The sequence below is a fragment of the Patiria miniata genome, unplaced genomic scaffold, assembly GCF_015706575.1.
Source record: "Patiria miniata isolate m_02_andy unplaced genomic scaffold, ASM1570657v1 HiC_scaffold_17, whole genome shotgun sequence".
In the NCBI taxonomy this organism is placed as follows: domain Eukaryota; kingdom Metazoa; phylum Echinodermata; class Asteroidea; order Valvatida; family Asterinidae; genus Patiria; species Patiria miniata.
In genome coordinates, this window is record NW_024037055.1 from 4,344,520 (window position 1) to 4,370,372 (window position 25,853).

Consider the following 25,853-nt stretch of genomic DNA (forward strand, 5'->3'; position numbering starts at 1 on the left):
AGGAATTTTTGCAGGGGGGGGGGAGGTTTCATCAGCCTGCAAAACTTTCTCAAATGCAGACAGGTTTTTTTCTCCGGACACTTGGCCTTCGGAAATCAATAGGTGGGGGGGGGGGGGGGGGGGGGGGGGGGGGGGGGAAGGCTCGAGCCATACTTTCAATGGGGGCGCTGTTCAAATCCGACGATTATTAACGCTATTATTACAGAATGCTGTACATATACCCCCCTAACCAAGGTGGCTCTAACCGTATTTTGTGCACAGGCGGACGTTATTACAAATATAATTTATTTTGGTGTCAGAGCAGGGGGTGGGGGTTTCGATTTATTTTTAAGGAATTTCTATGAAAAAAATTGACAATTAGCTGGGATTTTGTTTTGGACACCCCCCCCCTCTTGATCCGCGCCTGATGAGGAATGGCATGAGGCATTAGTGTGCAGAAAACCACGGTCGAACGTCTGATAATATCCCATTATATCCTGATATAACATTGAAAATTGTATGCGACCCAGCGCGCCAGCCAGTCGGAGCCGAATTTAGACATTTCGATCAGAAATGTGGACTAAGCTGATGACTGGTCGATTTGGGTGCCATGTTCTTGTAATACAACGGGTTACTGAAGACCCGATATAGAAAGCGCACACTGATGGTCAAAATTTCGAGGTCAAGCTTAAGACGCAGTTGTATAATTAATCGCCGAATCTGCTCGCATATTATAGACCCTTGCTGTGCAAGGGGCATTGCAAGGGGATATTTCATAGATTGGCCCAAGTAACGGGAAGTCCACTTTACAGATCCAATTTCTGCAGTGTCTAGCAGTTTGATTCGACCTTTGAGGTAACTGCCCAGCGGATTTCTACCAGAAGTTCGACAGACTCTGCCGATCTTCTGGCACGATGAACTTCTGCCGTGTCTAACACAACTTACTACGGACCGATTCCAACCACATGTATTTGTGCCTCATGTAGTGTTTCACAATGCGCAAGAGCAAGGTAACGTTTCTTCGGGGACTCCCAAACTCCTAGTCGCCATCTTGCACGGTACGAGTGGATTACATTCGACACGAGATTGACGTGTAAAGTAATTGTGTCGAATGCTTACCAAATGAATTATAGAAAAAGTACAAGTTCGACGTTTAAGCGGCCTGTGATTAAAACAAGTCATGAATTCTGATTCGTTAAAGAGGACGCTGACATTTTTTTCGACAAGTTCTAAATATGCCTAAAGCATGACCAGCTTAAATGGTCATTAAATGGTCCGAGTTGGAATTATTTGTTAAATAATATTTGAGTAAGATGTTTCTCGTTGGCTTGTGTTATTCGTTTTGTTTCTACTACAATTCGTAATCACATTACATTTCGTTTTCCAGTTCAAGTTTACCAAAAATGTGAATATGCAGTTCTGTAGTCTTGAAGTATTTTTAGAGACAGACTTGACAAACACATTGACCTTCAGGTACATGTATATAGATCTCGCATAAAAAAGTCTTAATTGATTATGCTTTAGCACTCCATCAGTTAGTTCACTTCATTGGTTTGATGATCCTTAATGCCTGGCTCGACTCGCTTCAGTACAGGAAAGAGAAACATCAGAATGCAGCAGATGAAGTCAACACCTGCCAACGCGTAGAACACCGTCTTGTAGCTGTTTGAAATATCAAACACCCAACCTGCGAGAGTGAAGAGGAAAAAAAATCAATGGCTGTAGTAAATCACTGCTGTAAGCTTTTCCGTCAAACTAATCGCCCAAATACTCTGGCCAGCAAAATGCCCGTACAAATCGTTTGGAAAAGTGCTACATGTGTTGAGATTTTGAACTAAAGACACTGAGCGACAAATTAAAGCCGTGAAACGTATTGAGCAAAGACAGCACAGTGCAGGCCGAGTGACGAAGTCCCAAGGCCTTTTGAAGTTCGATTTAGCACGGTCGTTGTTGAATTATTATTCATAAATATGCAATGCCATAGATTATTTTAAACATATGATGCAAAACATTTCCCTAGAAAAAAATCTGTGCATGCGCGGGATTGCGCGCTAGCAAAACACTTGGCGCTTTGCCAGGGGAAACTTATTGCAAGAATAAAAGCAGCCACGTGGAGCGTCACTCGGCCTGCAAACATCGAGTAGGCATTATCGCACTTTACCAAGTTTTTACCGCGCGAAGGGGAGCCTGCTCAACCTGTCACAGCTGAAAGGCAATTTTGACTTCAGCTTTCTCTCTTACATCTTTAATGTTGACGTAATTTCCCAACCAAAAACTGTAGAAAAATTATATTTTAAAAGGGGAGGTAATTCTGACCAAATGCAAAAGGCGTCGTGACTTGCTCACTCGTTAAGAGAATTGTTCGCTGAATTCGCGCCGTGGCTTCGCTGGTCAGTCAAAATGCCTTGGCCCAGTCACGATAGCCTTGTCAAAAGCCTATCTCTCTGGGGCAATAAACCTCAGCAGATAATCCTCTATGCCCCATTCAAATAGCTAAGCTGAGGAACTTGTATTACCTGCCGCTACTGGTCCAAACAGTCCTCCAAGGCCAACACAGATATAGTAGATACCTAGACACACGGAAAATCGTCTGCAACCAACATAGCGTCGTACCAGGACAATGGCAACCGCGTAAAAGACACCAGTAAACAGGCCCAGGAGGAAGGAAGCAACAGACAAACAAACGTAGTTATCAGCGTTGAGGAGGAGTACTGAGGCACCGGCCCCAGCCGCACAGATGGAGCAGACGATCTCAGCGGACAAGTTGTAACTAATGAGCAGTCCGTTGACAAGACGACCCAGCAAGCTACCGATGCCGTTCAGACTGAGCAAAAAGGCGGCACTAGAAAGCGCCACGCCGATACTCTCCGCGCGAGGAATGATGAACAGACCGGCTCCATAATAAGGAATCGCGGATATGAATGCTAGAAGACACAGCAGGCTAAAGCGGTAGCTCTTCCGAAAAACGCCGAGTCCCAGTCCCGACCACATTTTCCGAATGGGATTGAGTTTCAATTTCCATGCACGGAAGCTGGTATTGTGAGTAGTAGATGAGACATTTGATTGGCCTTCTTCTATATTTGTGTGTGTCTCTGAATGGTTCATTGTAGCATCTGAATCGTCCGACGAACTATCGCTTTCCAAAGCCATCTCAACTGCATCATTTGCGTGTACGATTTGAAAATCCACGTCTGTCATCTCTGTGAGTTTATCAATTGATCTGTGATCCAGTCCTGATTTCCGATCTGTTCGAGGTTTCCGAAAGAGTGTGCCGAATACTACCATGTTTGCCACAATTGCGGAGGTAACTAGCAACGCCCCTCTTAAGCCAAAATAGTCAAGGAGAAGCTGGATTAATGGCGGCGCTGCCATTTTCCCTGTACCACTACCAGAGCACGCCAGGGCGTTGGCTGTAGTGTATCCGTTCTTGAAGTGTAGAGCGACAGCGACCAACGCAGTGTTCTTAGCCATTCCAAGACCAACGCCTGTAGAGTAGACGGAAACATTACATGTTTACAATGGTCAGTGGCATCCCTCACGAAAATATAAGGTCGTTTTCAAGAACCTAGTTCACAGGATATCGTTTGATAACACAGGATACATGACTGGGATCTATTGAGTGGCAGGGGTTTATGTTGTAGTAAATCCATCACAAAGTGCGGTCACAAGGATTCCCAGGTCCAATAACGGGTCCGGCACAAGTAACAAGGGATGGGCAATTTCAAAGGAACGCCTTTGTAACAATTCATGTTAAGTTAATGCATTGAATTTGGATTGGGGACTTGTCAGGAGATCATTATGGACTAGACTACAACACTGGTATTCGGTTGTATTTGGCACACGTGAACCGAGCTGGATGGATAGATCAGGTTTGCTTCAAAGCGCTCTTATTGCTCAAGAAATGGCAAAAAGGCATTATAGGCATCAATCCACTCTCATCAACTTCCAGTTTAGTCCCTGTTGGACCGTTCAGGATTTTAATCTACAAGGTACAAGGTACAAGGCCGTTTGCTCAATGCTTGATCATCCTATTATATATTTCGTCAAACATCTTTATCATACCTGCTACGACGGCTGTGAGGTACAACTGGGAGATAGTTTGCACCCAGACGCTGCCTAACATACCAAGCGTTGTCAACACTCCCCCTATAATACCGACCAGCTTGCAACCACAGCGTTGGATCATAACACCGCCAACAAACACTGAAACAAAATATCACATGAGAAAACATAACTAAAAGGCAGTCAAATTATATGATGCAGGTCATACAGTAACGGCCGACGATTTATTTAACAAATTTATAAAACGGGGAGAAATCAACAGACTCAATCAAGGGTTTGCCTTTCAATGATGCAATCTCATGACCACTGTAAAAACGCAATGCTTACCGAGGTCAAGACCAAAAAACATTCATAGGCTTACACCGAGCTTGCTTGGTTTGCCGCGGCCAGCCGGTTCGAATCTGATATATCCGGTATCCGGATGTATCCGGGGAACAATAGTCATCAATGGTTTCAACACAATGATGCAACACAATGATCAACACTGATTATAAGCACTTACTACTGAAGCTGCAGACACAGGTCATGATACTGGAGATGGCCGCAGTCTCCTTGGCGTTCGTGTCAAATTCGCTCCTCCAGCTCAGATAGAAGACACTGCCAGAGCTCTGACAAAATGCAATCAGCGCCAGGCTCATGTGGGCGGCAACGACGACAACAATGCCCCATCGGCTCGGCTGATCCTGCACACGGGCAGCAACTGAGGTCTTGCCACTTCCTACCATACTGGTTCACTGGAAGGATATGGAGCCGATGATTGTATTCATGACTTTTTTATATTATTGTTCTTTTACACTCATTATCATTCATATGTTTGCTATGGACGGTGTTCACGAGATGTAATCAGTCATGGCCCAATGTGTATTTAAAAGACATTTTATCACGTAAATGATAAAACCATTATACTCACGGGGAAACATTGGTTTGGTGCCGATAGCAAATGTCCATGCTTGCCGTCTTATCATATCTCATTGTTGCGTAATTGTTGCGTTCTTTGTTGATGTCTAGAGGACATACTCTGCCTAATGTGACCAGATTAAATGGTCATTAAATTCGCGAGCAGTTGGATTTATTTGTTGAAAAGTGAGTAAGCTGTTTCCCCTTGGCTGGTGTTATTCGTTTTATTTTCTTCTAATATTCCAATTCCTAATCACAATTCATCTCGTTTTACAGTCATGATGATTTCACGACCAAATTAGTTCCAAGCATGGGGAAGGTCCTTTAGCTTCAGGTATCAAGGGCCGTCGTTGCAGAACTCTCTGTTTAATTGAACAACACGTACGCTCTCACGTGATTGCTAGCACCATATTGTTATTACTCGATGTTCTTGTATCTCACGTTAGATTTATCCATGTGTCTAAATATGAGTAGTTATGGGCAGTTCATTTCAAGGTACAAACTATTGAGGAAAAAAACATGCATCCACAACGTTTTTAATATAGGCCTAAAAGAATTAAATTTGGACAATGATGAGTAAGCTATAGGAATTGATGACCTTTACAAGTCTGCAAATAAGGGCGTCCTGGTTATCCTATTTTTTTCTCAAATTAGGTGAATGAAAGAAACTGAAGTCAGTATTCACATTGAAAGAATTGAAAGAAAAGTATTTCGAACGCATCTGATCCGGAATCTCAGTCTCATCTAAAAGTCTCAATTATGACCTATTTGCAGTCAACTCGAGTCGACAACACATTAATAAAAACACGTGTAAACCAAACTAATGACTCGACTCCACTTTAAAAGTTAAGTGGCTTTCATTAGAGCACCACAAACTTTCCCGTCTCTGAATACTCTTGTCCTTATAAATTTCACCACAGGGGATCGACTGAAACAATGTCATAGTTAATTTGTTCATGTATTTTGTTAACAAATTATGGCCACTCATGATTTATTTTTTTTTTTTACATGTAAAGACTAAACAAACATGACTCGCCACCGCTAGTATTACAAAGGCTGATATCCCTGCAGATTCAACACACACAAAAATGCTCTCTTTGTCAATAGTGCTCTTCAATGGTCACCAAAAGTGGAATCCATTCAAAAGTGGTTTTTATATTCATCATTCCAGCTCAGCATTCTAAACTGGGAACCCATCTTTTCTCCACAAATCATCTCGAACTCTGCGTTAGTGAAGCCGGAAATTTCTGGCATCATGGAACTCATTGACCTTTGGTAAAAATAGTGATATTGCGGTATATAGTTCTCGCATACAAAGCTGTCTAATTGATTACACTTTTTTTTAGCACTCCATACAATTCAGTTAGTTCACTTCATTGGTTTGATGATCATCAATTCCTGGCTCGACTCGCTTCAGTACAGGAAAGAGAAACATCAGAATGCAGCAGATGAAGTCAACACCTGCCAACACGTAGAAGACCGTCTTGTAGCTGTATGAAATATCAAACACCCAACCTGTATGTGAGAATGAGGAAAACATCAATTTGAGCAGTAAACCACTGTTGCAAGGTTTTCCATCAAACTCATCTCCCAAAGGAGTTTCGCGCCTCAATTTTGATCAAACAAATCACCGTAAAAATCATTTGGAAAAGTGCTATATAGGATTTGAACTGGAGACACAAAGCTGCAAAGCCTTGGAATGCATTGAGCAAAGACTAAACATGCAGGCCGTGTGAAGAAGTCACGAGGTGTTTTGATTTCGATTTATCTAGGTCGTTGTTGATTCATAAAATGCAATGCCATATACAGCGCGCCCCAAAATACCAGCAACTTTTTTTGCGAGGCTGTAGCGTCGCCGTGGAAACACGTACCGCTATTGTTTGTATATAATTGTTAAAGCTTGGAATCGTATCTTTATTCATGGTAAGTATTGGTTTGATTTTCAAAAGGGTTTTAAAATTATCCGTGTTGAAATAAAGGCATATCAAAAATAAACTCAACCGGTTTCAAGGAAAATCAATCGTGCGCATTTTTTCTACTATGTGGAAATGCTTCATCATGTTCACGATGTGACGATCTCGTCTTCTACAGTCATGTGTTTCCTTTTACTTTCAAGAAGAATACACAATGAATAAATACACAATATTGTTCTTCGTTTAAAGTTCAAAGTATTTGTAATATAAATGAAGTTATTTTTGTTGTTATTTCAACAGCTTGTTGACTCGAGTTTGCATCTGCTGTACCGCATCATCGATTGCCCTTAAAATACCTTTATTTGAACACGAATAATTTTAAAAGGCTTTTAAATATGAAACCAATACTCGCCAGGGATGCAGTTGAGATTGCAGCTTAAAATTATATACAAATATTGGCGGTACGTGTTTCCGCGCCGACGCTAGAGCCTCGCAAATATAAGTTGCGGGTATTTTGGGACGCGCTGGAAATTATGTATACTTTAAATATCATGCAAATAGTTTGCCCACAAGAAATATGTGCATGTGCGCTAACAAAACACTTGGCGGCTTTGCCAGGGGAAACTGACTGCAAGCATAAAATCAGCAATGGGAGCGTAGAATGATTAAAAAAATGCACGTCACTGCGCACACATCGCGTCGCCTTTAGTTTTGACCGCGCGCACAGGTGTTATGACCAGTAATGTAATAATTGAACAATAATGTAATATCGACCAGTAAATGTAATAAAACTTGACCAGCAATGTAATATCGCACCTGTCACACAGCTGAAAGGCCATCTTGACTTCAGACTTTTTTGCTTCTTTAGTGCTGACATAGTTTCCCAACGAAGACGTGAAAAAAAATATTTAAAATGGGGCCTGGGAGAAATTATGACCAACTGAGAAAGACATCGGTACAATGGTCACTCATTTCGAGAGTTTTTCGCTTAATTCGCGCCGTGGCTTCGCTGGTCAGTCGAAATGCCTGGCGCTCTGCCAGGATGGCCTTGTCAAAAACCTATAGTCAAGATGGCCTTGTCAAAAACTCTCTGCGCCGCTTGAACTTCAGCAGATATTTCTCTAAACCCCATTCAAATATCATCTCTGAGGTCCTTTTTTACCTGCTGCTACTGGTCCAAACAATCCTCCAGCGCCAACAAAGGCGTAGTAGATACCTAGACAAACGGAAAATCGTTTGCAACCAACATAGCGTCGTATCAGGACAATTGCAACCGCGTAAAAGACACCAGTAAACAAGCCCAGGAGGAAGGAAGCGACAGACAAACAAACGTAGTTATCAGCGTTGAGGAGGAGTACTGAGACACCTGCCCCAGCCGCACAGATGGAGCAGACGATCTCAGCAGACAACTTGCAACTGATGAACAGTCCGTTGACAAGACGACCCAGCAAGCCACCGATGCCGTTCAGACTGAGCAAAAAGGCGGCACTAGAGAGCGCCACGCCAATACTCTCCGCGCGGGGAATGATGAACAGATCGGCTCCAAAATAAGGAATCGTGGATATGAATGCAAGAAGACACAGCAGGCTAAAGCGGTAGCTCTTCCGAAAAACGCTGAGTCCCAGCCGCGACCACATTTTCCGAATGGGATTGAGTTTGAATTTCGATGCATGGCGGCTGATATTGTGAGTAGTGTAGACATTTGATTGGCCTTCTTCGGCATGTGTCTCATGGTTCACCGTAGCATCCGAATCGTCCGATGTACCATCGCTTTCCGAAGCCATCTCAGCTAAACCATTTGCATGTACGGTTTGAAAATCCGCCTCCTGCCTCTCCGTGAGTTGATCAATAATTGCTCTGTGATCCGGTCCTGATTTCCAATCTGTGCGAGGTTTCCGAAAAAGTGCGCTGAATACTACGATGTTTGCCATGATTGCGGAGACAATCAGCACCGCCCCTCTTAAGCCGAAACTGTCCAAGACAAGCTGGATTAATGGCGGCGCTGCCATCTTCCCCGTACCGCAACCAGAGTAAGCAAGAGCGTTGGCTGTCTTGTATCCCTTCTTGAAGTGCAGGGCAACTGCGACCAGGGCGGTGTTCGTAGTGATTCCAAGACCAACACCTGTATAGAGTAGACGGAAACAGTACATGTTTGCCAGTGTCAATAACCTCCTCCTGCACCACCAAAAACTGAAGGCTAGATCATAAGGTCTTTTAAAGAACCTATTTCTCTGGATATCTTCTGTTAACACAGGGTATAATATAATGAATGGAGTATTCATTTTGAAAGCTTTGGAATCGATTCAGCACACATGAATCGAGCTATGGATAGATAGGTCAGGTTGACTCTAAATCGCTCTTATGAATCAATGAATGTCAATATAATAAATACCTTGGAGAGTTGATAGCTTCTGATTGAGACTGGATCACGTGGGGTGCATTAAAATGTGATATAAAGACTGGCTTCAAAAACGAGCATCATGCAAGCCAATGGTTGTCCAAATGTTCAACAGTCCTATGGTAGCTTGTAACAGTATACAGCAGTGCACATGCGCTCAACCACGGTGTGAAGAGTTATATATACGCGCGCGTATGCAACACAGTTGCCATGGGTGCGTGAAATAAGTCTTCACACAACATGTTCGTACTGCGGATGTTTACGACGAAAACGTGGATCGGCGATATATTTCCTGTAAACACGTCGCCCACGGACATATTTACTTTTTCTTAACCAAGCATCTTGTAATTCTACACGCAAGGAATATGTAAACGAAATTCCAGCTTCCTCTGTAAGGTGAAAATATGAAAAACAATTGTTGTAATTTGTTTCGCTATGACAGAGGAAGTGCATACCCTGGAAATATCGCCGAAAGAAAAATCACAAAATGCGTGCATTTTTTATTTCGCCGAAACTTATGGAATAACATTGTGAGGACCCATTCTTCACTGCATGATAATGACCGAGCTGGGGAATGGCCGAGGTTAAAGGACGTAGCCGAAGGTCCTTTCACAACGGCCATCCCAAACCCGGTCATTATCACGCAGTGATGAATGGGTCCTTCAACCATTATTCCCTTAATAAAGGTTGCTTGATCAATAGTTGATCATCCTATTTTGTCAAACATCTGGATCATACCTGCTACAATGGCTGTGAGGTACAACTGGGAGATGTTGTGCACCCAGACGCTGCATAACATACCGAGCGTTGCCAACACTCCTCCTATAATACCGACCAGCTTGCAACCACAGCGTTGGATCAACACACCGGCAAAAAACACTGCAATAAAATAATCACATGAGAAAACAGAACTAAAAGGCAGTCAAATTATATTATACAGGTTATACAGTAACGGCCCACGATTTACCTTAAAAAATATATAAACGGCCCACGATTTACCTTAAAAAATATATAAAACCGAAAAGATTCAACAGACTCCGATCTAGGCTTTTGCCTTTTCAATATGTAATATCATGACCACTGTATGTATGATGACCGAGGCCAAGAGCTCGCAAGAAAAAAAACATTTTGGTTCCAAAACAGTGCGACCCTTATATGTCGCAACTCTCTCTATATACGGCTCTGGGGCTTACATTGGGTGGACTTTAGCCTTGATCAAGGCTGTCAAGCTTGTTCCCCAAACGAGCTTATTCCCGCTACCGCACACGTACAGCGCCGCGCACAGAGATCAGTGGCTGTACTACCGTTAGCCTCAACAACTGTTGCTTGTGATTGGTCTGCACGTACGTACGTACACCCCACTCACATCCGTAAACATCCGCACGGTAAGTCGAGGCGGATGACAGCCTTGACGCAACCGTGGCGAATTTCTTAAGTGTTTCTTTACATTTTCGGCCGAGAATTTCTGATTCGTATATAACACGATCTCCAATCAAAGTCCGTTAACTTTGACCCGAGACATACATATTCATGTTAGCCGGCAAATTACTGTATACCATCAACAGTTTCAACACAATGATGAAACACCGAGTTTGCACTTACTACTGAAGCAGGAGACAGAGGTCATGATACTGGAGATGGCCGCAGTCTCCTTGGCGTTTGTGTCAAACTCGCTCCTCCAGTTCAGATAGAAGACACTGCAAGTACGCAGACAACCTTCCATCAGCGCCAAGTTCATGTGGGCGGCAACGACGACAATAATGCCCCATCGGCTCGGCTGGTCCTGCACACGGGCCCCAACTGAGGTCCTGCCACTTCCTGCCATACTGGTTCGTTGGTGGCATATGGGAGCCGATCATTATATGCATTACTTTTTTTATATTTTGGTTCATTGCAATCATGATAATTTATCTTTGCTGTGGACTCTGTTCAGGAAATGTAAATAGTCATTGTCCAAGGCAATTGTGTACAATATTGAGTGGTTCAGAGTGAAATTCATATAAATAATTCGATTGTTTGACCTTTTCATAATATTGGCCCAAGACGATAGTGATCGATAGTGGATGGTGCATAGTGCCCCTCTATTAGCACAACAATTAGACCTGTGGGCCTACTCGCACTAACGTATTGGCCGTTTCGTGGATATAGAGACAAAAAAACACTGTAAATGTGTATATCTTTATAGTTGCGGCGTAGAATATCAGAAAGTCGAGGAAGGGCGGGCCAGGCTCATCGTCAGACGGCGCTGCCGTTGATTTCCTTTCAAATCGTCAGACCTGTCGTGCGATGGTCGATGGTGAACGACATGCCATAGACATGTGTACAAAACTTTAATGTGACCTAACCCAATTTTATCTTATCCGACCCAAACAAATTTTGGCATTTTTACGTATTGGACCAAAAGCAATCGATTAAGCCAATTTGCGACGCTAAAATTATTTGGCTAGCTAGTTCTTTTGCGTTATGCCGTGTCGCCCTAATTATTTGGCTATCTAGTAATTTTGTGTTAATAGGGTGGTCGCCCTAATTATTTGGCTATCTAATACTTTTGCGTTAATAGGGTGGTCGCCCTAATGCGGCAAAAGTAAGCACAACCGGTCACCGTATGAGATTATAAGTGTATATATGGATATAAATGTTGCATAATATATATGCTGTATATACACAGCACATCATTACATAAATACAAGGTTTTTTTATCTACATTTTATTGGTCATAACCACTCCATTACTCAATTATCGCCTCAAGGATAATTTCAATATATATTCTGAAATACCTATACTTATATTTTATTTGTTTTTCAGGAATAGTGCTTCTCAAAGCCATGTCACCGCCCGGCCGTCTGCGGGGGGGGGGGGGGGGGGGGGGGGGAGTTGAGATGGTGCCTTGGATAATGGAACCGTTGAAGAGGGCCGGCATTCCTTTAGGACATGTTCCATCGTTTCCTCAGCACTGCAGGTACTGAGAGGGGACACACTGCAGTTCCACATATGGAGGGTAGCCTTGCAGGATTCAGTGCAACCGAGGTTCTACCTCAGACTTGGTGAGTGAAATACATGTGTCCAACTGCAGTGGAATAGGATAAGATCAAAATGGGCCTATTTTGAAAGGTAATGGACCACTCTCATCCTCATTGACTTGTTTCTGTGTTACAGCCACATTTGCCAGACCGAATAGCCACTTTTCCTTACGTTTAACTGGTCGACCCCCCTCTCCGGAATGTGCTGTAGAGTCTGCAAGTTATGCATGTCCAAGTTCTCGAGTGTTTTTCCCATGTAACCGAAGCGAGTAAATGACTTCTGTTATACTTTATATCGATTGATACTATAATACATTGTTAAACCTTTATATTAAATTACACTATATTATTATGCTTTAATGATCAATCAACAATAGTGTTCAACTCCCTTACTTAGTCTAAAAGAAATAAAAGATGCAGGCTGAGACAAACCACGCCCCTTGAAGCTCATTATGTTCAACAGCCCTACCTGTGTCTCAAGGTTCTTATAATACTGTTTACAGCACTTCCAGACCCACCAGAAGTAAACTCTCCCGAGAAGGTGTAGTTTATTTCGCAAGTTCATTTTTATCTGATGAATCAACACCGATGCCCGGCTCTAATCGCTTCAGCACAGGTATGAGACATATCCCGATGCAACAGACAAAGAAAACTCCTGCCTGTATGTAGAAAATCGTCTCATAGCTCTCGGTGATATCAAACAGCCAACCTATGGCAGAGAACAAAATTAACAGTTATCGGCAAATCCGGATTAAAGATGTACTTTTCAACAAATTATATTTTCGCGCGGCCAAACTAGCTTTCAATGACCCTTGCCCGATATGGTTGAACGCATAGCACAATTGGCTATTTTTTTTTGTTTTTTGTTTTTTGCTAATTTCAAATCCCATTCATCCTCCCCGTGTCCGACCCACTGCAAAAACAACCGCTCATTTGAGTTATTTTTGCGCCTCTATCCGCTCTGTGCAAAAGTACCCCCTCAACGGTAATAAAGGGAGAGTTCGGAAGACCATTTGGGGAGACCATTTATCAAACAGCCAACCTATGAGAAAATAAAAATGCACAATATTGACCAATCCGGATTAAAGGTGCACTTTCCATGCACTTTATAACTAAATTTTCGCTGTTTTTATTATGTGCCTAAATTGGGGGAGGCCACCACACCCCTGCTCGTGGACTCGGTCAGTGGTGCAAATACGTCACACGCATGTGTTGTTCATTCCAAGCAATGGACAATAATGGCGGCCGGACAGCGGAAATCTCAAGTGGACTTAAAAAGTATAAGTCTAAAGGTAATCAATTTTGTTGAGTTCATTGCAACTTTTGAGGCTATAGTTCCAGCCCAACTTTTTGAGTTTTGCAATTGACTGAAAAGCAGTCAATTTCAAACTAAAACTCAGGACGAAACGGGCGTTTTGTCAGTGGCTACGACGGGCGTCACGTGAGGATCGTGTTGGCCCAATGTTGAGCGTTCGATTAGCCTGGCTGTCATGGATAACCCGTCTGTCTTTATGCTCCGAGCAAGCTACTCGAACCCACCCTGTGATACGCGTGAGTCGACACATTAAAATAACAAAGCATGTCACATTGAAGGCGCTCTGGTGTTTGATAAGAAAATCAAGCTTTTGACTGTATACCTGCAAATAGAGGTCCAACCAAACTGCCGATGCCGAGACAGAAGTAATAGAAGCCGACACAAACAGAGAATTGTTTGCAGCCAATGTAACGCCGGATCAGGACAATGAGAATGGAAAACATCACACCAGAAAAGAAGCCCTGGAGGAAAGAAGCGACGAACAAACAAATGTAGTTGTCAAGGTTCAGGAGGAGCAAGGACGCACCGGCCACAGCCGCACAGATGGAGCAGACGATCTCAGCGGACAACTTGCAACTGATGAGCAGTCCGTTGGCAAGACGACCCAGCAGGCCACCGACGCCGTTCATACTGAGTATAAGGGCGGCACTAGAGGGCGCCACACCGATACTCTGCGCGCGTGGAATGATGAACAGCGGGGTACCAAAGTAAGAAATGCTGGCCGTGAGTGCAAGAGGACACAGCAGGCTGTAGCGGTAGCTTTTGCGAAAAACAGTCAGTCCAAGCTCTGATGACACTTTATTGATGAAACTGACTTTCGGTTTGGGCTCGCTGGGGCCGGTTTGCAGAGACTCGTAGCCGCCTGATTTCCTGTCTTCAGCATTGGTGTATTTCACAGAGGAGCTTGACGTGATATCCAGACCACCAGACGAAGCATCGGTTGCTGATTCCATCTCAACTACGTCATCATTTCCGATTACGGGTTGAAGCTGCCTGTTCAACAAATCTTCCTTCGTTTCCTCAGTGAGGTTGTCACTGATATTGATGATATTGATATCCGGTTCTTCTTTTACGCGCTTGCGAGGTGGCCGGAAAAGTGTCGCGAATACCACGATGTTTGCAGCAATGGCCGAGATAATAAGCATCGCCCCTCTCCAGCCATAACTCATCAGGAGGAGTTGGATGAGTGGCGGCATGGCCATTTTCCCTGTGCCGCAGCCAGCGTATGCCAAAGCGTTGGCGGTCTTGTATCTCTTTTTGAAGTTTAACGCGACCGCAACCACAGCGGTGTTGACAGTAATTCCCAGGCCAGCACCTGCAGTATAAACGGAAACACAGGCAGGATAGTCTTTTGACAGGAAATTGGGGGGTGAAGCCACGGCGCGAATTGAGCAGAGACTACAAACGCCAATGGAATTCAGGCTTTTCAAAGGGCTAACTCAGGCCGTGTCCGAAACGGGCTTCCAGAGCTACGGCTACGTCTATTGTCAGCATGTCCCCGCGTATTTTCAATGGGCACAGACCAAGACCCTAGCTCTAGACAACTGATTCGGATGCAGCCTAACACTATGGTTAAAAGAGGCTACACCGTTTATAAAGACACAATATTATTTGACTTTTGAGAGTCATGCCTCCATGCTGAATTATTATATTGATGACTTTATTGCTTCTAGTGGAACTTACACTCTAAAAAAATATCCCGCGTCAGACTTGACCAGGAATCCGGTCTTGGGCCTGATACTTTTCCAAGTCAAAATGACACTTTTCCGGGTCATAATTACACTTCTTTGACTCATTTTCCGGGTCATTTGAACCGGAAAAGTGTAAAATGGCAAAATCTCTTTTGTGAGTTCTAAAAAGAACCGGAGGGTACTCAACGTTTCGGACAGTATGTTCTGCCCGTCGTCAGGATACTGAGGGATTCCAACGGTGAAGTGGGGTTATATGGTGCCTGAAAGCCTTACCCTTTCACCATGCAAACCTTCAAATCTCATCGGAAAAGTGTCATTCATTGACCCAGGAAAGTGTCAGGCGCATAGGAAACGAATTCCGGATCAACTTTGACCTGGGACTTTGTGTGAATATCTGAAAGTTGTGTAAATATCTGAAACCGAATTTGAAATACCTGCGATTGCAGCCGTGACGTACAGCTGAGATATGTCTCGCACCCAAACGCTTCCGAAGGTACCGGTCACTGCCAGCAAACCCCCAATGACTCCGGTCAATTTGCAGCCGAAGCGTTTGTTCAAAAACCCGCCAATCAGATCTAAACAGGCAGGAAAACCAAACTCGGTCAGTGTACATGCAGTGGCGTAAATAAGGGACGCACGATGATAAAAAAAAGAAGCGCTTCTTCATTGTTTGAAACCTATTTATGTCCCGTCAAGAAAATGAATGCCCCCACCTCTACCCTACTGGGGAACATAGGTATTGGGGAACATCGGGTAGACCCCGCAAAATTGTACTCTTCTTCTTCCTTACAAGTGCAGACTTATGGCTTAAGATAAACGCACTGCCACTAAAACACCGGGGCGAACCCCTTCTCTTTGTTACTGGATTCTTTAGGGAGCATTATACAGCACACGGGTCCTACGGCTTTACGTCCCGTCCGAAGGACGAAGCAATCATGGTTCAATGTCTTGCTTAAGGACACAAGTGTCAAGACCGGGACTCGAACCCACACTCTGCTGATTAGAAACACCACGGAGTTTGAGTCCGGTGCAGTCCAGTAACCGCTCGGCAGGGGAGGCGGAACCGGGGGGGGGGGCATTTGCCCCCCCCCCCCCAAAAAAAAATTTTTCCCAAGTGCCCCTTTTGCGACCATAAATGTGCCCCCTCGAGTATTAAAGTGCCCCCTCGAAATGAAAGGCCAAGTGTCCGGTGAAAAAAACGTGTCGACATTTCAGCACGGGTTTGCAAGTGCCCCTTTTTGGTGATGCCCCCCCCCCCCCCCCCAGTTTCAAACCCGTTCCGCCGCCGCTGCCGCTCGGCCATGACTCCACAATAACTCACACCTCTACGGTGTAGATGTATGATTGACAGAATAAGAGCGCTGGAACATGTTGTGCATGGCCACCAACAGCAATATGAGATTATTTAAGCGATCTATGAACTTTGCTTCCAGGTAAAGAAATCAAAGATTGTCAAAATGGATTTTTGAATTATAGAATTAGTATTCACATCTGTTTGTAAAAATAATATGACGTACGTTGTTGCAGCGGCCTCATTCACCGAAAAGTGGCCCGTTCGTATACTTACTGCTGAAATTGGCGACGGATGCCAAGATACTTTGGACGGCTGCAGTCTCCTGAGCGTTCGTGTCGAACTCATCTCTCCAGCTCAGAAAGAAGACATCACAACTCCTCGCGCCGCATTCCTGAATGGTTAGGTTTAAATGGGCAGCAATAACGACAATAACCCCCCATCTGTTGTTAGTCTGCTCCAGTCCAAGGGGTTGCGATGATGCCTTTTTGCCTGTTGCCATTCCGATATTTCTGGGATTCAAGGGAATAGACATGACATGCTTGTACAGGATGAAAAAATGACTAGTTTTACATAATTGGCATTTTCCCAGCAACCCAAAGTGCTATTTTCATGATTGTTTTCAGTATTTGAAAGAAAAAGCTCACACCTTTAATCCCATACTCAGAACATAAAAATCCACCGATCCCTCTTTTTTTAAAGGCAAATGTTGTAGGCTTGCATTTATTTGGGGTCGGCCTGTATATCAAACTTACCTTATTTTCTGATTCCAAGTTGGTTCAATGTTGCAGTTGTCCTGTCCTCCAATGCAATATTCGTCAGCCAGCTGCTCTCAACAATGGCAACTATGTATAGGAAACGCAATATTGCACGATTGTATCTGAACAGTTATAATATACAGTCTAAACCAAACAATCACACGTCTATACAGTCTAAATAGCTCTGTGTAAGGCCAATTTTTATGCAGCAGTTGCCCCTTGGACGCAATTATGCAAATAACACTGATCTACCAATGCAATGGCCACAATACGTACATCAATAGGACCTTGTAACAAAGTTAAATTATAATAATGCTATGGGTGAGCGGACAGTAAAGAGTTTGATGATCTGTTGATTATTAAAGGGAACTACAGGACTGGTGCGCGCCATCTATTAAAGGTGACGTTCGTCTGCAGCCTGCTTAGTGTTTACCTATAGGTGTGGGTCAAAGAAAATCCACCTAATATCTAACTTTTTGGAGAACATTAATGTTTAATTCCTCTGTTTGATTGCATTTGACACGGGTGTCGTGTTATTTTTTTTGGGGGGGTACAAAACATCATGGCTAATTAAGTCCACTTCACGTATACAACAGCCAAATTTGATCAAAAATAATGAACCAAAATATATTAGTCAAAGTAATCAAAATTGAACAAATTACATGTAATTAAGTAAATATTCACTAAATCAAGTAGGACAAAAAGTGATACCAATGAAAACTTTTCTGTTCGGCCATTTTTTTTTTATTTATTTGTGCACTGTCTCATCTCAACTTGTGCCGAACATTCTGGATTCATCTGGAATATTTTACAAATTTTAAGTTTATCTGGTTGTGATTCATCGCTTCATTTCCGTTAACGTTAGTCGCCGTCATCTAACATGAACGGGGGCGGGGAAGAGCTACGGCGCACCCGTCAGCGGCCAGCCCGCTTCATGGACACCGTCATCGGCAACGAAGCAACCCAGGCGTCCAAAGGCCATGCGTGAATCTGCGTCGGGTCGTCAAAGGAATCCTGCAATATATGACGACATGAACGTTTAATATTGCGGCGACCATTTATTGTACGACCGCGGTCTGTCGTATACTCACTACATACACTGCAATGTCGTTGCGGGTCAGTAAATAGGCCCGAAATTGCCCTTGCCGGCCAATTCACGACTTGCTTGCCCTCATTTTTTTTTGCTATTGTGATGTGGGCCATGAACTTCAGGCAGGGTTTGTAAAAAAAACCATAAGGGGGAACCGTACAAGCCCCCAGGGCGGTCTTTTTCATAATGACACTTTTTTGGCGATGCGTAATCATCATAGTGCAAAATAACCATCTATGACACGACGAATAGCGCTGTCACGCCCCAACTATCGCATCGGTCCCAACTATAGTTGGGCCTGTCCTAACTATAGTTGGGACGGTCCCAACTGTAGTTCCACAGTTGGGCTGGCCCAACTATAGTTGGGCCTGTCCCAACTATAGTTGGGACGGTCCCAACTGTAAGTTCCACTGTTGGGCTGGCCCATCTATAGTTGGGCCACTCCGATCTTTTTATTTTGCGGTGTCCCAACTATAGTTTACATTGATGTACAAAGTCTGTAAAACGTTCCCTACAGCTCTGATACACGTCTGACTTTACTGGGGACCACTGAAATTAGTTATTGATGGGGCGAATCTATAGTTGGGCCACTCCAATCTTTTTATTTTGCGGTCCCAACTATAGTGTACATTGTTGTACGATTACAAAACATTCCCTACAACTCTATACACATCTGAATTTACTTGGGACCAATGAAATTATCTATGGGTGGGGACCATCTGTAGTTGATGGGCCACCGCAATATTTTTATTTGGCGGTCCCAACTATAGTTTACATTGATGTACGACGACTATAAAACATTCCCTACAGCTCTGTTACATACTGTCCGACTTTACTTGGGACCTTTGACATTAGCTATGGGTGGGGCCCATCTATAGTTGGCCGGCCATGGCAATCTTTGAATTTTGCAAAATGTTGCTGGACAATCAACCCAACAGCTGGACAACTCATCCAACTAGGCAGTACCACGTGACCGGCCAGCCTTGCGGCATGCATGCACGACGAATACACGGTGCTAGCGCCGCGGAACATTTAATCCAACAAGATCTATCAAGCATGAAGCATCCGGCGCAACTCCAGTCCTAACTATAGTTGGGCCGACCCAACTGCCGCACTATAGTTGGGACAGTCCCAACTATAGTTGGGACCGATGCGATAGTTGGGGCGTGACAGCGCCACCTATTGTCCGAAAGTGCCGACATGGGGAATTCCCGCTCAACAAATGTGCAATAACCATTGATGAGAACGCCCTTTCCATTATCTGCTGAGGAATGCTTCATATGGTTAATTACATGCATACGTGTAGTGTACTATCTACTACTAGAGTACTAGTAGTAGATGAACTGTCACGGGATATACTTGGACTGGAGTGAAAAACGAGCATTGTGCGGATAAAAGTAAGTCAGAGCTCAGAAGGCTTGTAATTGTATTAAACCCATGCAGGCAGGCAGGTACGTTTCCCGGTAACCTTCCTCGCTCTTCCACTGCTAGCATGTAGTGCTACTGCTAGCTCTACTGAGTGGAGCGTTGAACTACCGTAGTTCAACGCTCCACTTAGTACAAAGTGAGTATAACCATGGAGGAATAAGAACGGTATAACAATCCAACACAAGCACCGTCTGACCACAGTGGCGAATGCTGTGCTGAATCCGTCGTTGAACATGTTGAAAGCGGGGCTCAAGACACTAGTCTTGATGATTGATGCCGTGCCGAATAGATTGACGCTGGCACTGTTGTACACTGATTATGGTGGCATGCCTGATATAGTGATAGCCTGACCTAGTCCGAGTAACTAGGACTCTACGGATTGCTTTTTTAACATTTGGACATGGTCGGGCGATAGTCATGATAGTAGTCCTAAGTATGTGGCCGTATATGGTAACCATTAACGTGTTTTTCATGACCATTTTCACTCGTACCCCAAATCAAAATCGTCAGATTTCACCACAAAAACAGTCTTCAAACTGCCTTATGCGCCCCTGTAGGCTTCAGTGGGAATTGGAAATACAAATGGTGGTGGTTACTGGTTAGGTTCACATACCTAGTAAAATCTGGACTTTTCCAGTTCACTCGGCTTCGCCTCGTGAAATGGAAAAGTCCAGATTTTACCTTGGGATAATATTCATCCCATTCCACGCTGAGCCACTCAATATTTGTAATGACATGCTGCAGGTCACGTACCAGCATGCTTTTGCACGTTAGCATCACCATGTTGGAATTTAGTACACTCAAACGTGTACAACGAGCAAGCCTACACATTTCCTCTGGAAAGTACATGCAAAGTTAAGTAGACGTCTGCGGAACTGCCTATAGATGTGTTTTCATTGCTAATATTTGAGAAGGCTAATATTTGAGTGGGCTTGCAAAATGTAAATATCTAACTAGAAGGAAAATTACAAAAAAACAATGCCCTCCCTTGTCAAGTTAAGATGGTGGCAGTGTGGCCTCATTTACGGAGGTAGTCCAGTAAATTGGCCACATTTATTGGGTTATCCACTCTCGTCATGTTCATGTGTTTACTTCCCGCTCATACTATAGTCATACATGTATGCAGAGAAAACGTGTCTTAATTCTCCATAGATCATTTCAGGGAAACTGCCATCTTTGTGATTAACGTGGTAAGGCCAAAACATTAATCAGTTCTGATTCTGATTTATTTGAAAATGGGGTAGGGAGGGTTTTTTTTGAGGGGGGGGGCAAATTTGTTTTGTGCGGTCATATGGAGGTGTCTGCATGTAGTCAAGGGCGGTCATTAATAATTTTCTGGTTTTGTGCTCATTTTGCCCCCCCCCCCCCCAAAAAAAAATAAAACATAAAAAAATTGGGGTAGGGGCTTTCAAAATGGGTAGGTAGGGTAATCAGAAGCAGAACAAATTTTTTTTTTTTGGCCTAATTTTTTGGGTCATTTCAGTGAACATAGTCCTGTTACGCTGAGGATTAGCCCATAAACAAAAATTACCACGTAATCACAAAGAGGGTGGTATCTGTGAAAAAAATTTACGGTCAGATTCCTTCTTATTCCTTATTTATTGACTCTTAAAGAACTTTCAGCTGATGACTTGGGATCCAAAGGAGAGAGATTAGGAGCCGCAGGATTTGTCTCAAGATTTGTAAGGTATGGTCATTTGCATCCAATCTTGTCTTAAATCTGCAATTTAAACCTTTTTTGCAGAACTTGAAAGCAGATGATTTTGTCAAACCATTTATGCATCCCCGGCCCCACAAACAATGCATACATTAATTGATTTCAAAAAAATGGAAAAAAGAAAGGCAATTTTAAAAAGTAAATAAACAAGAAATAAATGAAATGTTTTTGAGCTACAAAAAAAAAACCCACAGCAAATCTGGTTCACATGGTGTTCAAAGAAGGTTTTATGCACAAACATGTTTTATGCAGGTCTACAACTTCCAAACAAGGCTGAGTCATCCTTAATGAAATGATTCCAGATTTCAACATTTGATCTGTTGTGGGATTTTGACATCCTCAAATAAACTGCCTGGAGTCTTATTAGCAAGTCAGAGGCCACTGTTATTTAACGTCCCTCTCTTATCAAATCATAGTTATCTAATGATTAAATAAAACATCATTTGTTGTTTGTTCAATAGGTGCACTGGAACCTGACAGTCAAAATGGCAGATGTAAATTCAGTTCTTGGTAGCATCAGCAGGAAGTTTCTGGAGTGCCCCATATGCCATGGGAGATACCAGCAGCCAAAAGCACTCAACTGCCTGCACACTTTCTGCCAAGCGTGCCTCGTAACATTACATGAATATGCGTCACACGGGAGTTTTGCCAATACCTCCATTCAGTGCCCCATCTGCAATCAAAAATCTGATTTGCCCAGGGAGGGTGTGGCAAAGTTGAAGACCAACTTTCATCTAGTCGGCCTGCTTGAAGAGATCACTGTTCAAGAGAGGGCAGCTCAGGTCAGCAACATGAAGATCTGCGGGTCCTGTGAACAAGAGAAGAGGGCTGTGTCTAGATGCATCGACTGTAGTATGGATCTTTGCCTCAACTGCCAGATGGTTCCCCGCCACATGGCTGCTGTATTGGCACAGCACACTGTCGCTTCGCTGGAGGAACTCAGTTGCGGTAAGATTGCCGACAGTGTTAGGAAGCAGAGGGGAATGCCAGAATGCCCAAAGCACCCGGGTAACAAGAAACTATTTTATTGTGAAACATGCGAGGAACTGATGTGCAAAGATTGTTCTGCTGATCATGAGAGAAAAGATGCAAGCAACACTCCTCATCCGATACTTGACTTGGAATCAGCAGCTTCAAACAGGAGGAAGTCTACCGAAGAGGTACTGGCCAAGCTCCAGCTAAGTCGCTCTGACTTTATATCCTCTTTAGACACCATTGGATTGACGAGTCAAAAATTTGATGATAACCTTGATAGTATGAGGAAGCATGTACAGGAATTTTCTAGCAAAGTCCGTGATGATGTTTCTTTTCAAGAAGCACAACTCCTCTTTCAGATTTCACAAATTTCTAAAAAGCAAAAGGAAAAAATGAGCGACAGACATAAAACCATCAAGTCGTCCATAGAGCAGATGACAGACACCCTGGAAGCGGCAGACGCCATTTGTAAAACTTCAGAAGACTGTGATTTCCTGGCAATATATCCTCTAATCAAAAAAGCCTTGGAAAGCCATTCAAGCAAGAAGCCATACGACAATAAATTACCAAACTGGGAATTCAAAGAAAGACATGGATTGCCGCGCATTGGTACTTTGGTAAATAGAGAGACGCAACTGTTTCAGCCACTTGAGGAAATCAAGAAATTCTTACCTGAGGAATGTAAGTATCCAGAATACCGCATAATGTTTAAGATGCATACGTGCATGTCCAGACATACCGGTACTGTTAAGTTTTCCCTGTCCATTCAATCTTTCTATCGCACATACACTCAACCAAACTCGTCAAACTTCTCAAACCTGGCGAGTCTTTTATAATATAATTTTTCTTCTCTTTTACAAAGCTTCATCCGCATTCGGACAACAGGCGAATATGGGCAAATGTGGCAGCTCTTGGAACATGACTTCTCAACAGACAAAGATGGCACTCACAACAAAAAGTAGGAATAAAAAAAAGAATCCCAGTTCAGTGACCAGCACAAGTGCTGCTTGGTCTACAGGATGTAGCTTTGGACAAGCTGCATCAGGAACCAGTGCAACCAAAACCACCACGCCTTCTGGGTTTGGCATAGGGACCAGGGCAAACACAAGTGAGGTAACTAGCTTTCACCAGTTGGCTGGGGCTGAGAGAAACACAGTAACCAAATCTTCAGGATTTGGTTTCGGACAGTCTGCAACTTCAAACCGTGCCAAAATCACAAGTAGGTCTTTTGGAGGATTGAGCTTTGGACAGTCTGCACCTGTCACTAACTCCACCACAGTCCCCTCTATATTGGGATTTGGTACTGGACAGACTAAATCAGGAACCAGCACAACCACAGCCACCCCTTCATCAGGATTCAGCTTTGGAGATGTAGCCTCCAAAGGCACAGCCCAGTCAACCAGGGGATTTAGCTTTGGACAGTCTGCATCTTTCACACAACCAGCCACAACAAACTCTCATTTTGGATTTGGCCGTGTACAGGCCAAATCAACAACCAACATGGCCACCCCCACCTGCACATCAGGATTCAGCTTTGGACATGCACCAGATACAACCAGCAAACCTGCAACCAGTCCTTTTAGAGGATTTAGCTTTGGACAACCTACTCCCGTCTCCAACACAACTGAAGCCACAGGTGCTGTAGGATTTAATGGTTCCAATAAAGAGATGCCAACAGGTACCAGTACCACGAGAGGAACTTCGTCATTAGGATTTGGCTTTGGGCATCAGTTACTTGCAACCAGCAAAGTAACAACGAAGTCATTTGGAGGATTAAGCCACACAGTCACAGTGACCTCTACTTCAGGATCGGGTTCCGGACAGATCACATCAGGAACAACCACTACGAGCTGTACCTCAGGATTTTTCTTTGGCCAGCCACTTCTATCCAGCAAAGATACAACCAAGACTTTTGGAGGTCCATTCTTTGGACAGCCTGCACCTGCCACTAACACAACCACAGCCACAAGAACTTCGGAATTGGGCTTTGCACAGACCCCTTCAGAAACCATCCCAACCTTAGCTAACTCAGGATTCAGTATGGGACAGGAACAACTTGCAAGCAGCAAACCAACAGCTCAGTCATTTGGAGGGTTTGGCTTTGGGCAGACTGCAGCTGTCACCAAAACAACTTCGGTGACCTCTACTTTAGGATTTGATTCTGGCCAGACCAAACCAGGAGCCGGTACAACTACAGCATGCACTGCTTCAGGATTTTGCTTTGGACAGCCACCACTTGCAACCAGCCAAGCCACAACCAAGTCTTATGGAGGATTTAGCTTTGGAGGGTCTGCAGCTGTCACCAACACAACCACAGCCACCTTTACTTCTCGATTTGGTTCTGGACAGAGCACATCAGGAACTAACACAACAACAGCAACCTCTACTTCACAATTCGGGTTTGGACAACCATTTCCTGCAACCAGCCACGCCGTTACCCAGTCTTTTCAAGAAGTTAACTTTGGACAGTCTGCGCCTGCTATGAACATAACCAAAACCAGCCCTGCTTCAGGATTCAGTTTCGGGCTGCTACCACCCCAAATCAGCTCATCCATAGCTGCTTCTACATGTACCTCGGAACATGGCTTAGGACAGTCCTCACTTGGCGCCAAGACCACCACAACAGTATCTGCTTCCTGTACTGGTCGAACCACACCTCTGTCTTCAGGATCCTTCTCAGGACAGCCAGAATTAGAGACCCCATTAACCATTACCAAAAGTAAAGGATTTGGTTTGGGGCAGACTCCAGTGGGAAGTAGCGAAACTACAAAGCAGTCTTCCGGAGAATCCTCTTTGCCTCTGGAACCTGCTCAACCCCAGCCATATTTTCCGGATTGAACTTTGGAGTTTCGGCTCCTGGGACCAGCTCATGTGAAGCTCAGTCTGCATCAGGATTCAACTTCAAACTGTCCACCGTTGGGACAAGCTCCAGTGGCACTCAGTCTGCAGGACTTGCCTTCAAACAATCTACTTACGGAACAAATGACCTAACCACAGTTGTGTCATCACTACCAAGGAACATCTCTTCTGCAGTTGGCTCTTCCACATTTGGTGGAGCAAGACCCAAAACAACTGCACGGGCGACCACCAAAACCACATCAAACTCATTAGAATTTGACTCGAAAAAGGGGGCGCCAGATTCATACTGCCCATTTGTCTTCAAACCATTCAAGCCAGAGATATGCAGGACATCCACTGCCCAGATTGCAGCAACAGGGACAACAACCACATCTGGATCAGCAGGCTTTGGTCTCCCACCACTAGCAACAGAGACTAGCAAACCAAAACCTGTGTTGGACAAGAAATCAGGTAAATTGTG

The 25,853-nt window shown here is 43.9% G+C and overlaps 4 protein-coding genes across 6 annotated transcripts; 1 reads left to right on the forward strand and 3 right to left on the reverse strand.

The window, feature by feature from the left end:
• Positions 1 to 142: 142 nt before the first annotated feature.
• On the reverse strand, positions 143 to 5,293 carry LOC119723546 (monocarboxylate transporter 12-like). Its single transcript, XM_038194254.1, has 4 exons — positions 4,544 to 5,293; positions 4,042 to 4,182; positions 2,496 to 3,464; positions 143 to 1,666 (listed from the first exon to the last, which is right to left on the reverse strand). Exons 1-4 carry the CDS (start codon positions 4,764 to 4,766, stop codon positions 1,515 to 1,517), a joined length of 1,485 nt encoding a protein of 494 aa, XP_038050182.1. The 5' UTR covers positions 4,767 to 5,293; the 3' UTR covers positions 143 to 1,514.
• Positions 5,294 to 5,343: 50 nt separating this feature from the next.
• Positions 5,344 to 11,728, reverse strand: LOC119723547 (monocarboxylate transporter 13-like). Its single transcript, XM_038194255.1, has 4 exons — positions 10,852 to 11,728; positions 9,988 to 10,128; positions 8,014 to 8,973; positions 5,344 to 6,453 (listed from the first exon to the last, which is right to left on the reverse strand). Exons 1-4 carry the CDS (start codon positions 11,072 to 11,074, stop codon positions 6,302 to 6,304), a joined length of 1,476 nt encoding a protein of 491 aa, XP_038050183.1. The 5' UTR covers positions 11,075 to 11,728; the 3' UTR covers positions 5,344 to 6,301.
• Positions 11,729 to 11,812: 84 nt separating this feature from the next.
• On the reverse strand, positions 11,813 to 17,438 carry LOC119723548 (monocarboxylate transporter 12-like). The gene is made up of 5 exons (XM_038194256.1): positions 17,322 to 17,438; positions 16,843 to 17,078; positions 15,710 to 15,850; positions 13,907 to 14,899; positions 11,813 to 12,978 (listed from the first exon to the last, which is right to left on the reverse strand). The coding sequence occupies exons 2-5, from the start codon at positions 17,066 to 17,068 to the stop codon at positions 12,818 to 12,820; spliced, it is 1,521 nt and encodes a 506-aa protein (XP_038050184.1). The 5' UTR covers positions 17,069 to 17,078; positions 17,322 to 17,438; the 3' UTR covers positions 11,813 to 12,817.
• Positions 17,439 to 19,596: 2,158 nt separating this feature from the next.
• On the forward strand, positions 19,597 to 25,545 carry LOC119723549 (mucin-19-like). 3 transcript variants are annotated; one of them, XM_038194257.1, is made up of 4 exons: positions 19,597 to 19,811; positions 21,457 to 21,524; positions 22,021 to 23,215; positions 23,397 to 25,545. In XM_038194257.1, the coding sequence occupies exons 3-4, from the start codon at positions 22,045 to 22,047 to the stop codon at positions 25,370 to 25,372; spliced, it is 3,147 nt and encodes a 1,048-aa protein (XP_038050185.1). In that variant the 5' UTR covers positions 19,597 to 19,811; positions 21,457 to 21,524; positions 22,021 to 22,044; the 3' UTR covers positions 25,373 to 25,545. The 3 variants fall into 3 exon arrangements, with proteins under 3 accessions (XP_038050185.1, XP_038050187.1, XP_038050186.1); XM_038194259.1 differs by lacking the exon at positions 21,457 to 21,524; XM_038194258.1 differs by lacking the exon at positions 19,597 to 19,811 and having other exon boundaries at positions 21,519 to 21,529.
• The last annotated feature ends 308 nt before the right edge of the window (positions 25,546 to 25,853 follow it).

Excerpts from the sequence above, each read along its gene's own strand:
- LOC119723546 (XM_038194254.1), bottom strand. The coding sequence starts at position 4,766 with ATGGTAGGAAGTGGCAAGACCTCAGTTGCTGCCCGTGTGCAGGATCAG. Across the intron at positions 4,183-4,543 it reads CTGTGTCTGCAGCTTCAGTA|TGTTTGTTGGCGGTGTTATG; the intron begins GTAAGTGCTTAT and ends ATTTTGTTTCAG. Across the intron at positions 1,667-2,495 it reads GTTTGGACCAGTAGCGGCAG|GTTGGGTGTTTGATATTTCA; the intron begins GTAATACAAGTT and ends TCACTCTCGCAG.
- LOC119723547 (XM_038194255.1), bottom strand. The coding sequence starts at position 11,074 with ATGGCAGGAAGTGGCAGGACCTCAGTTGGGGCCCGTGTGCAGGACCAG. Across the intron at positions 8,974-9,987 it reads CCTCACAGCCATTGTAGCAG|GTGTTGGTCTTGGAATCACT; the intron begins GTATGATCCAGA and ends TACTCTATACAG. Across the intron at positions 6,454-8,013 it reads GTTTGGACCAGTAGCAGCAG|GTTGGGTGTTTGATATTTCA; the intron begins GTAAAAAAGGAC and ends TCTCACATACAG.
- LOC119723548 (XM_038194256.1), bottom strand. The coding sequence starts at position 17,068 with ATGGCAACAGGCAAAAAGGCATCATCGCAACCCCTTGGACTGGAGCAG. Across the intron at positions 15,851-16,842 it reads ATCCGTCGCCAATTTCAGCA|ATCTGATTGGCGGGTTTTTG; the intron begins GTAAGTATACGA and ends CTGCCTGTTTAG. Across the intron at positions 14,900-15,709 it reads CGTCACGGCTGCAATCGCAG|GTGCTGGCCTGGGAATTACT; the intron begins GTATTTCAAATT and ends TTTATACTGCAG.
- LOC119723549 (XM_038194257.1), top strand. The coding sequence starts at position 22,045 with ATGGCAGATGTAAATTCAGTTCTTGGTAGCATCAGCAGGAAGTTTCTG. Across the intron at positions 23,216-23,396 it reads GAAATTCTTACCTGAGGAAT|CTTCATCCGCATTCGGACAA; the intron begins GTAAGTATCCAG and ends TCTTTTACAAAG.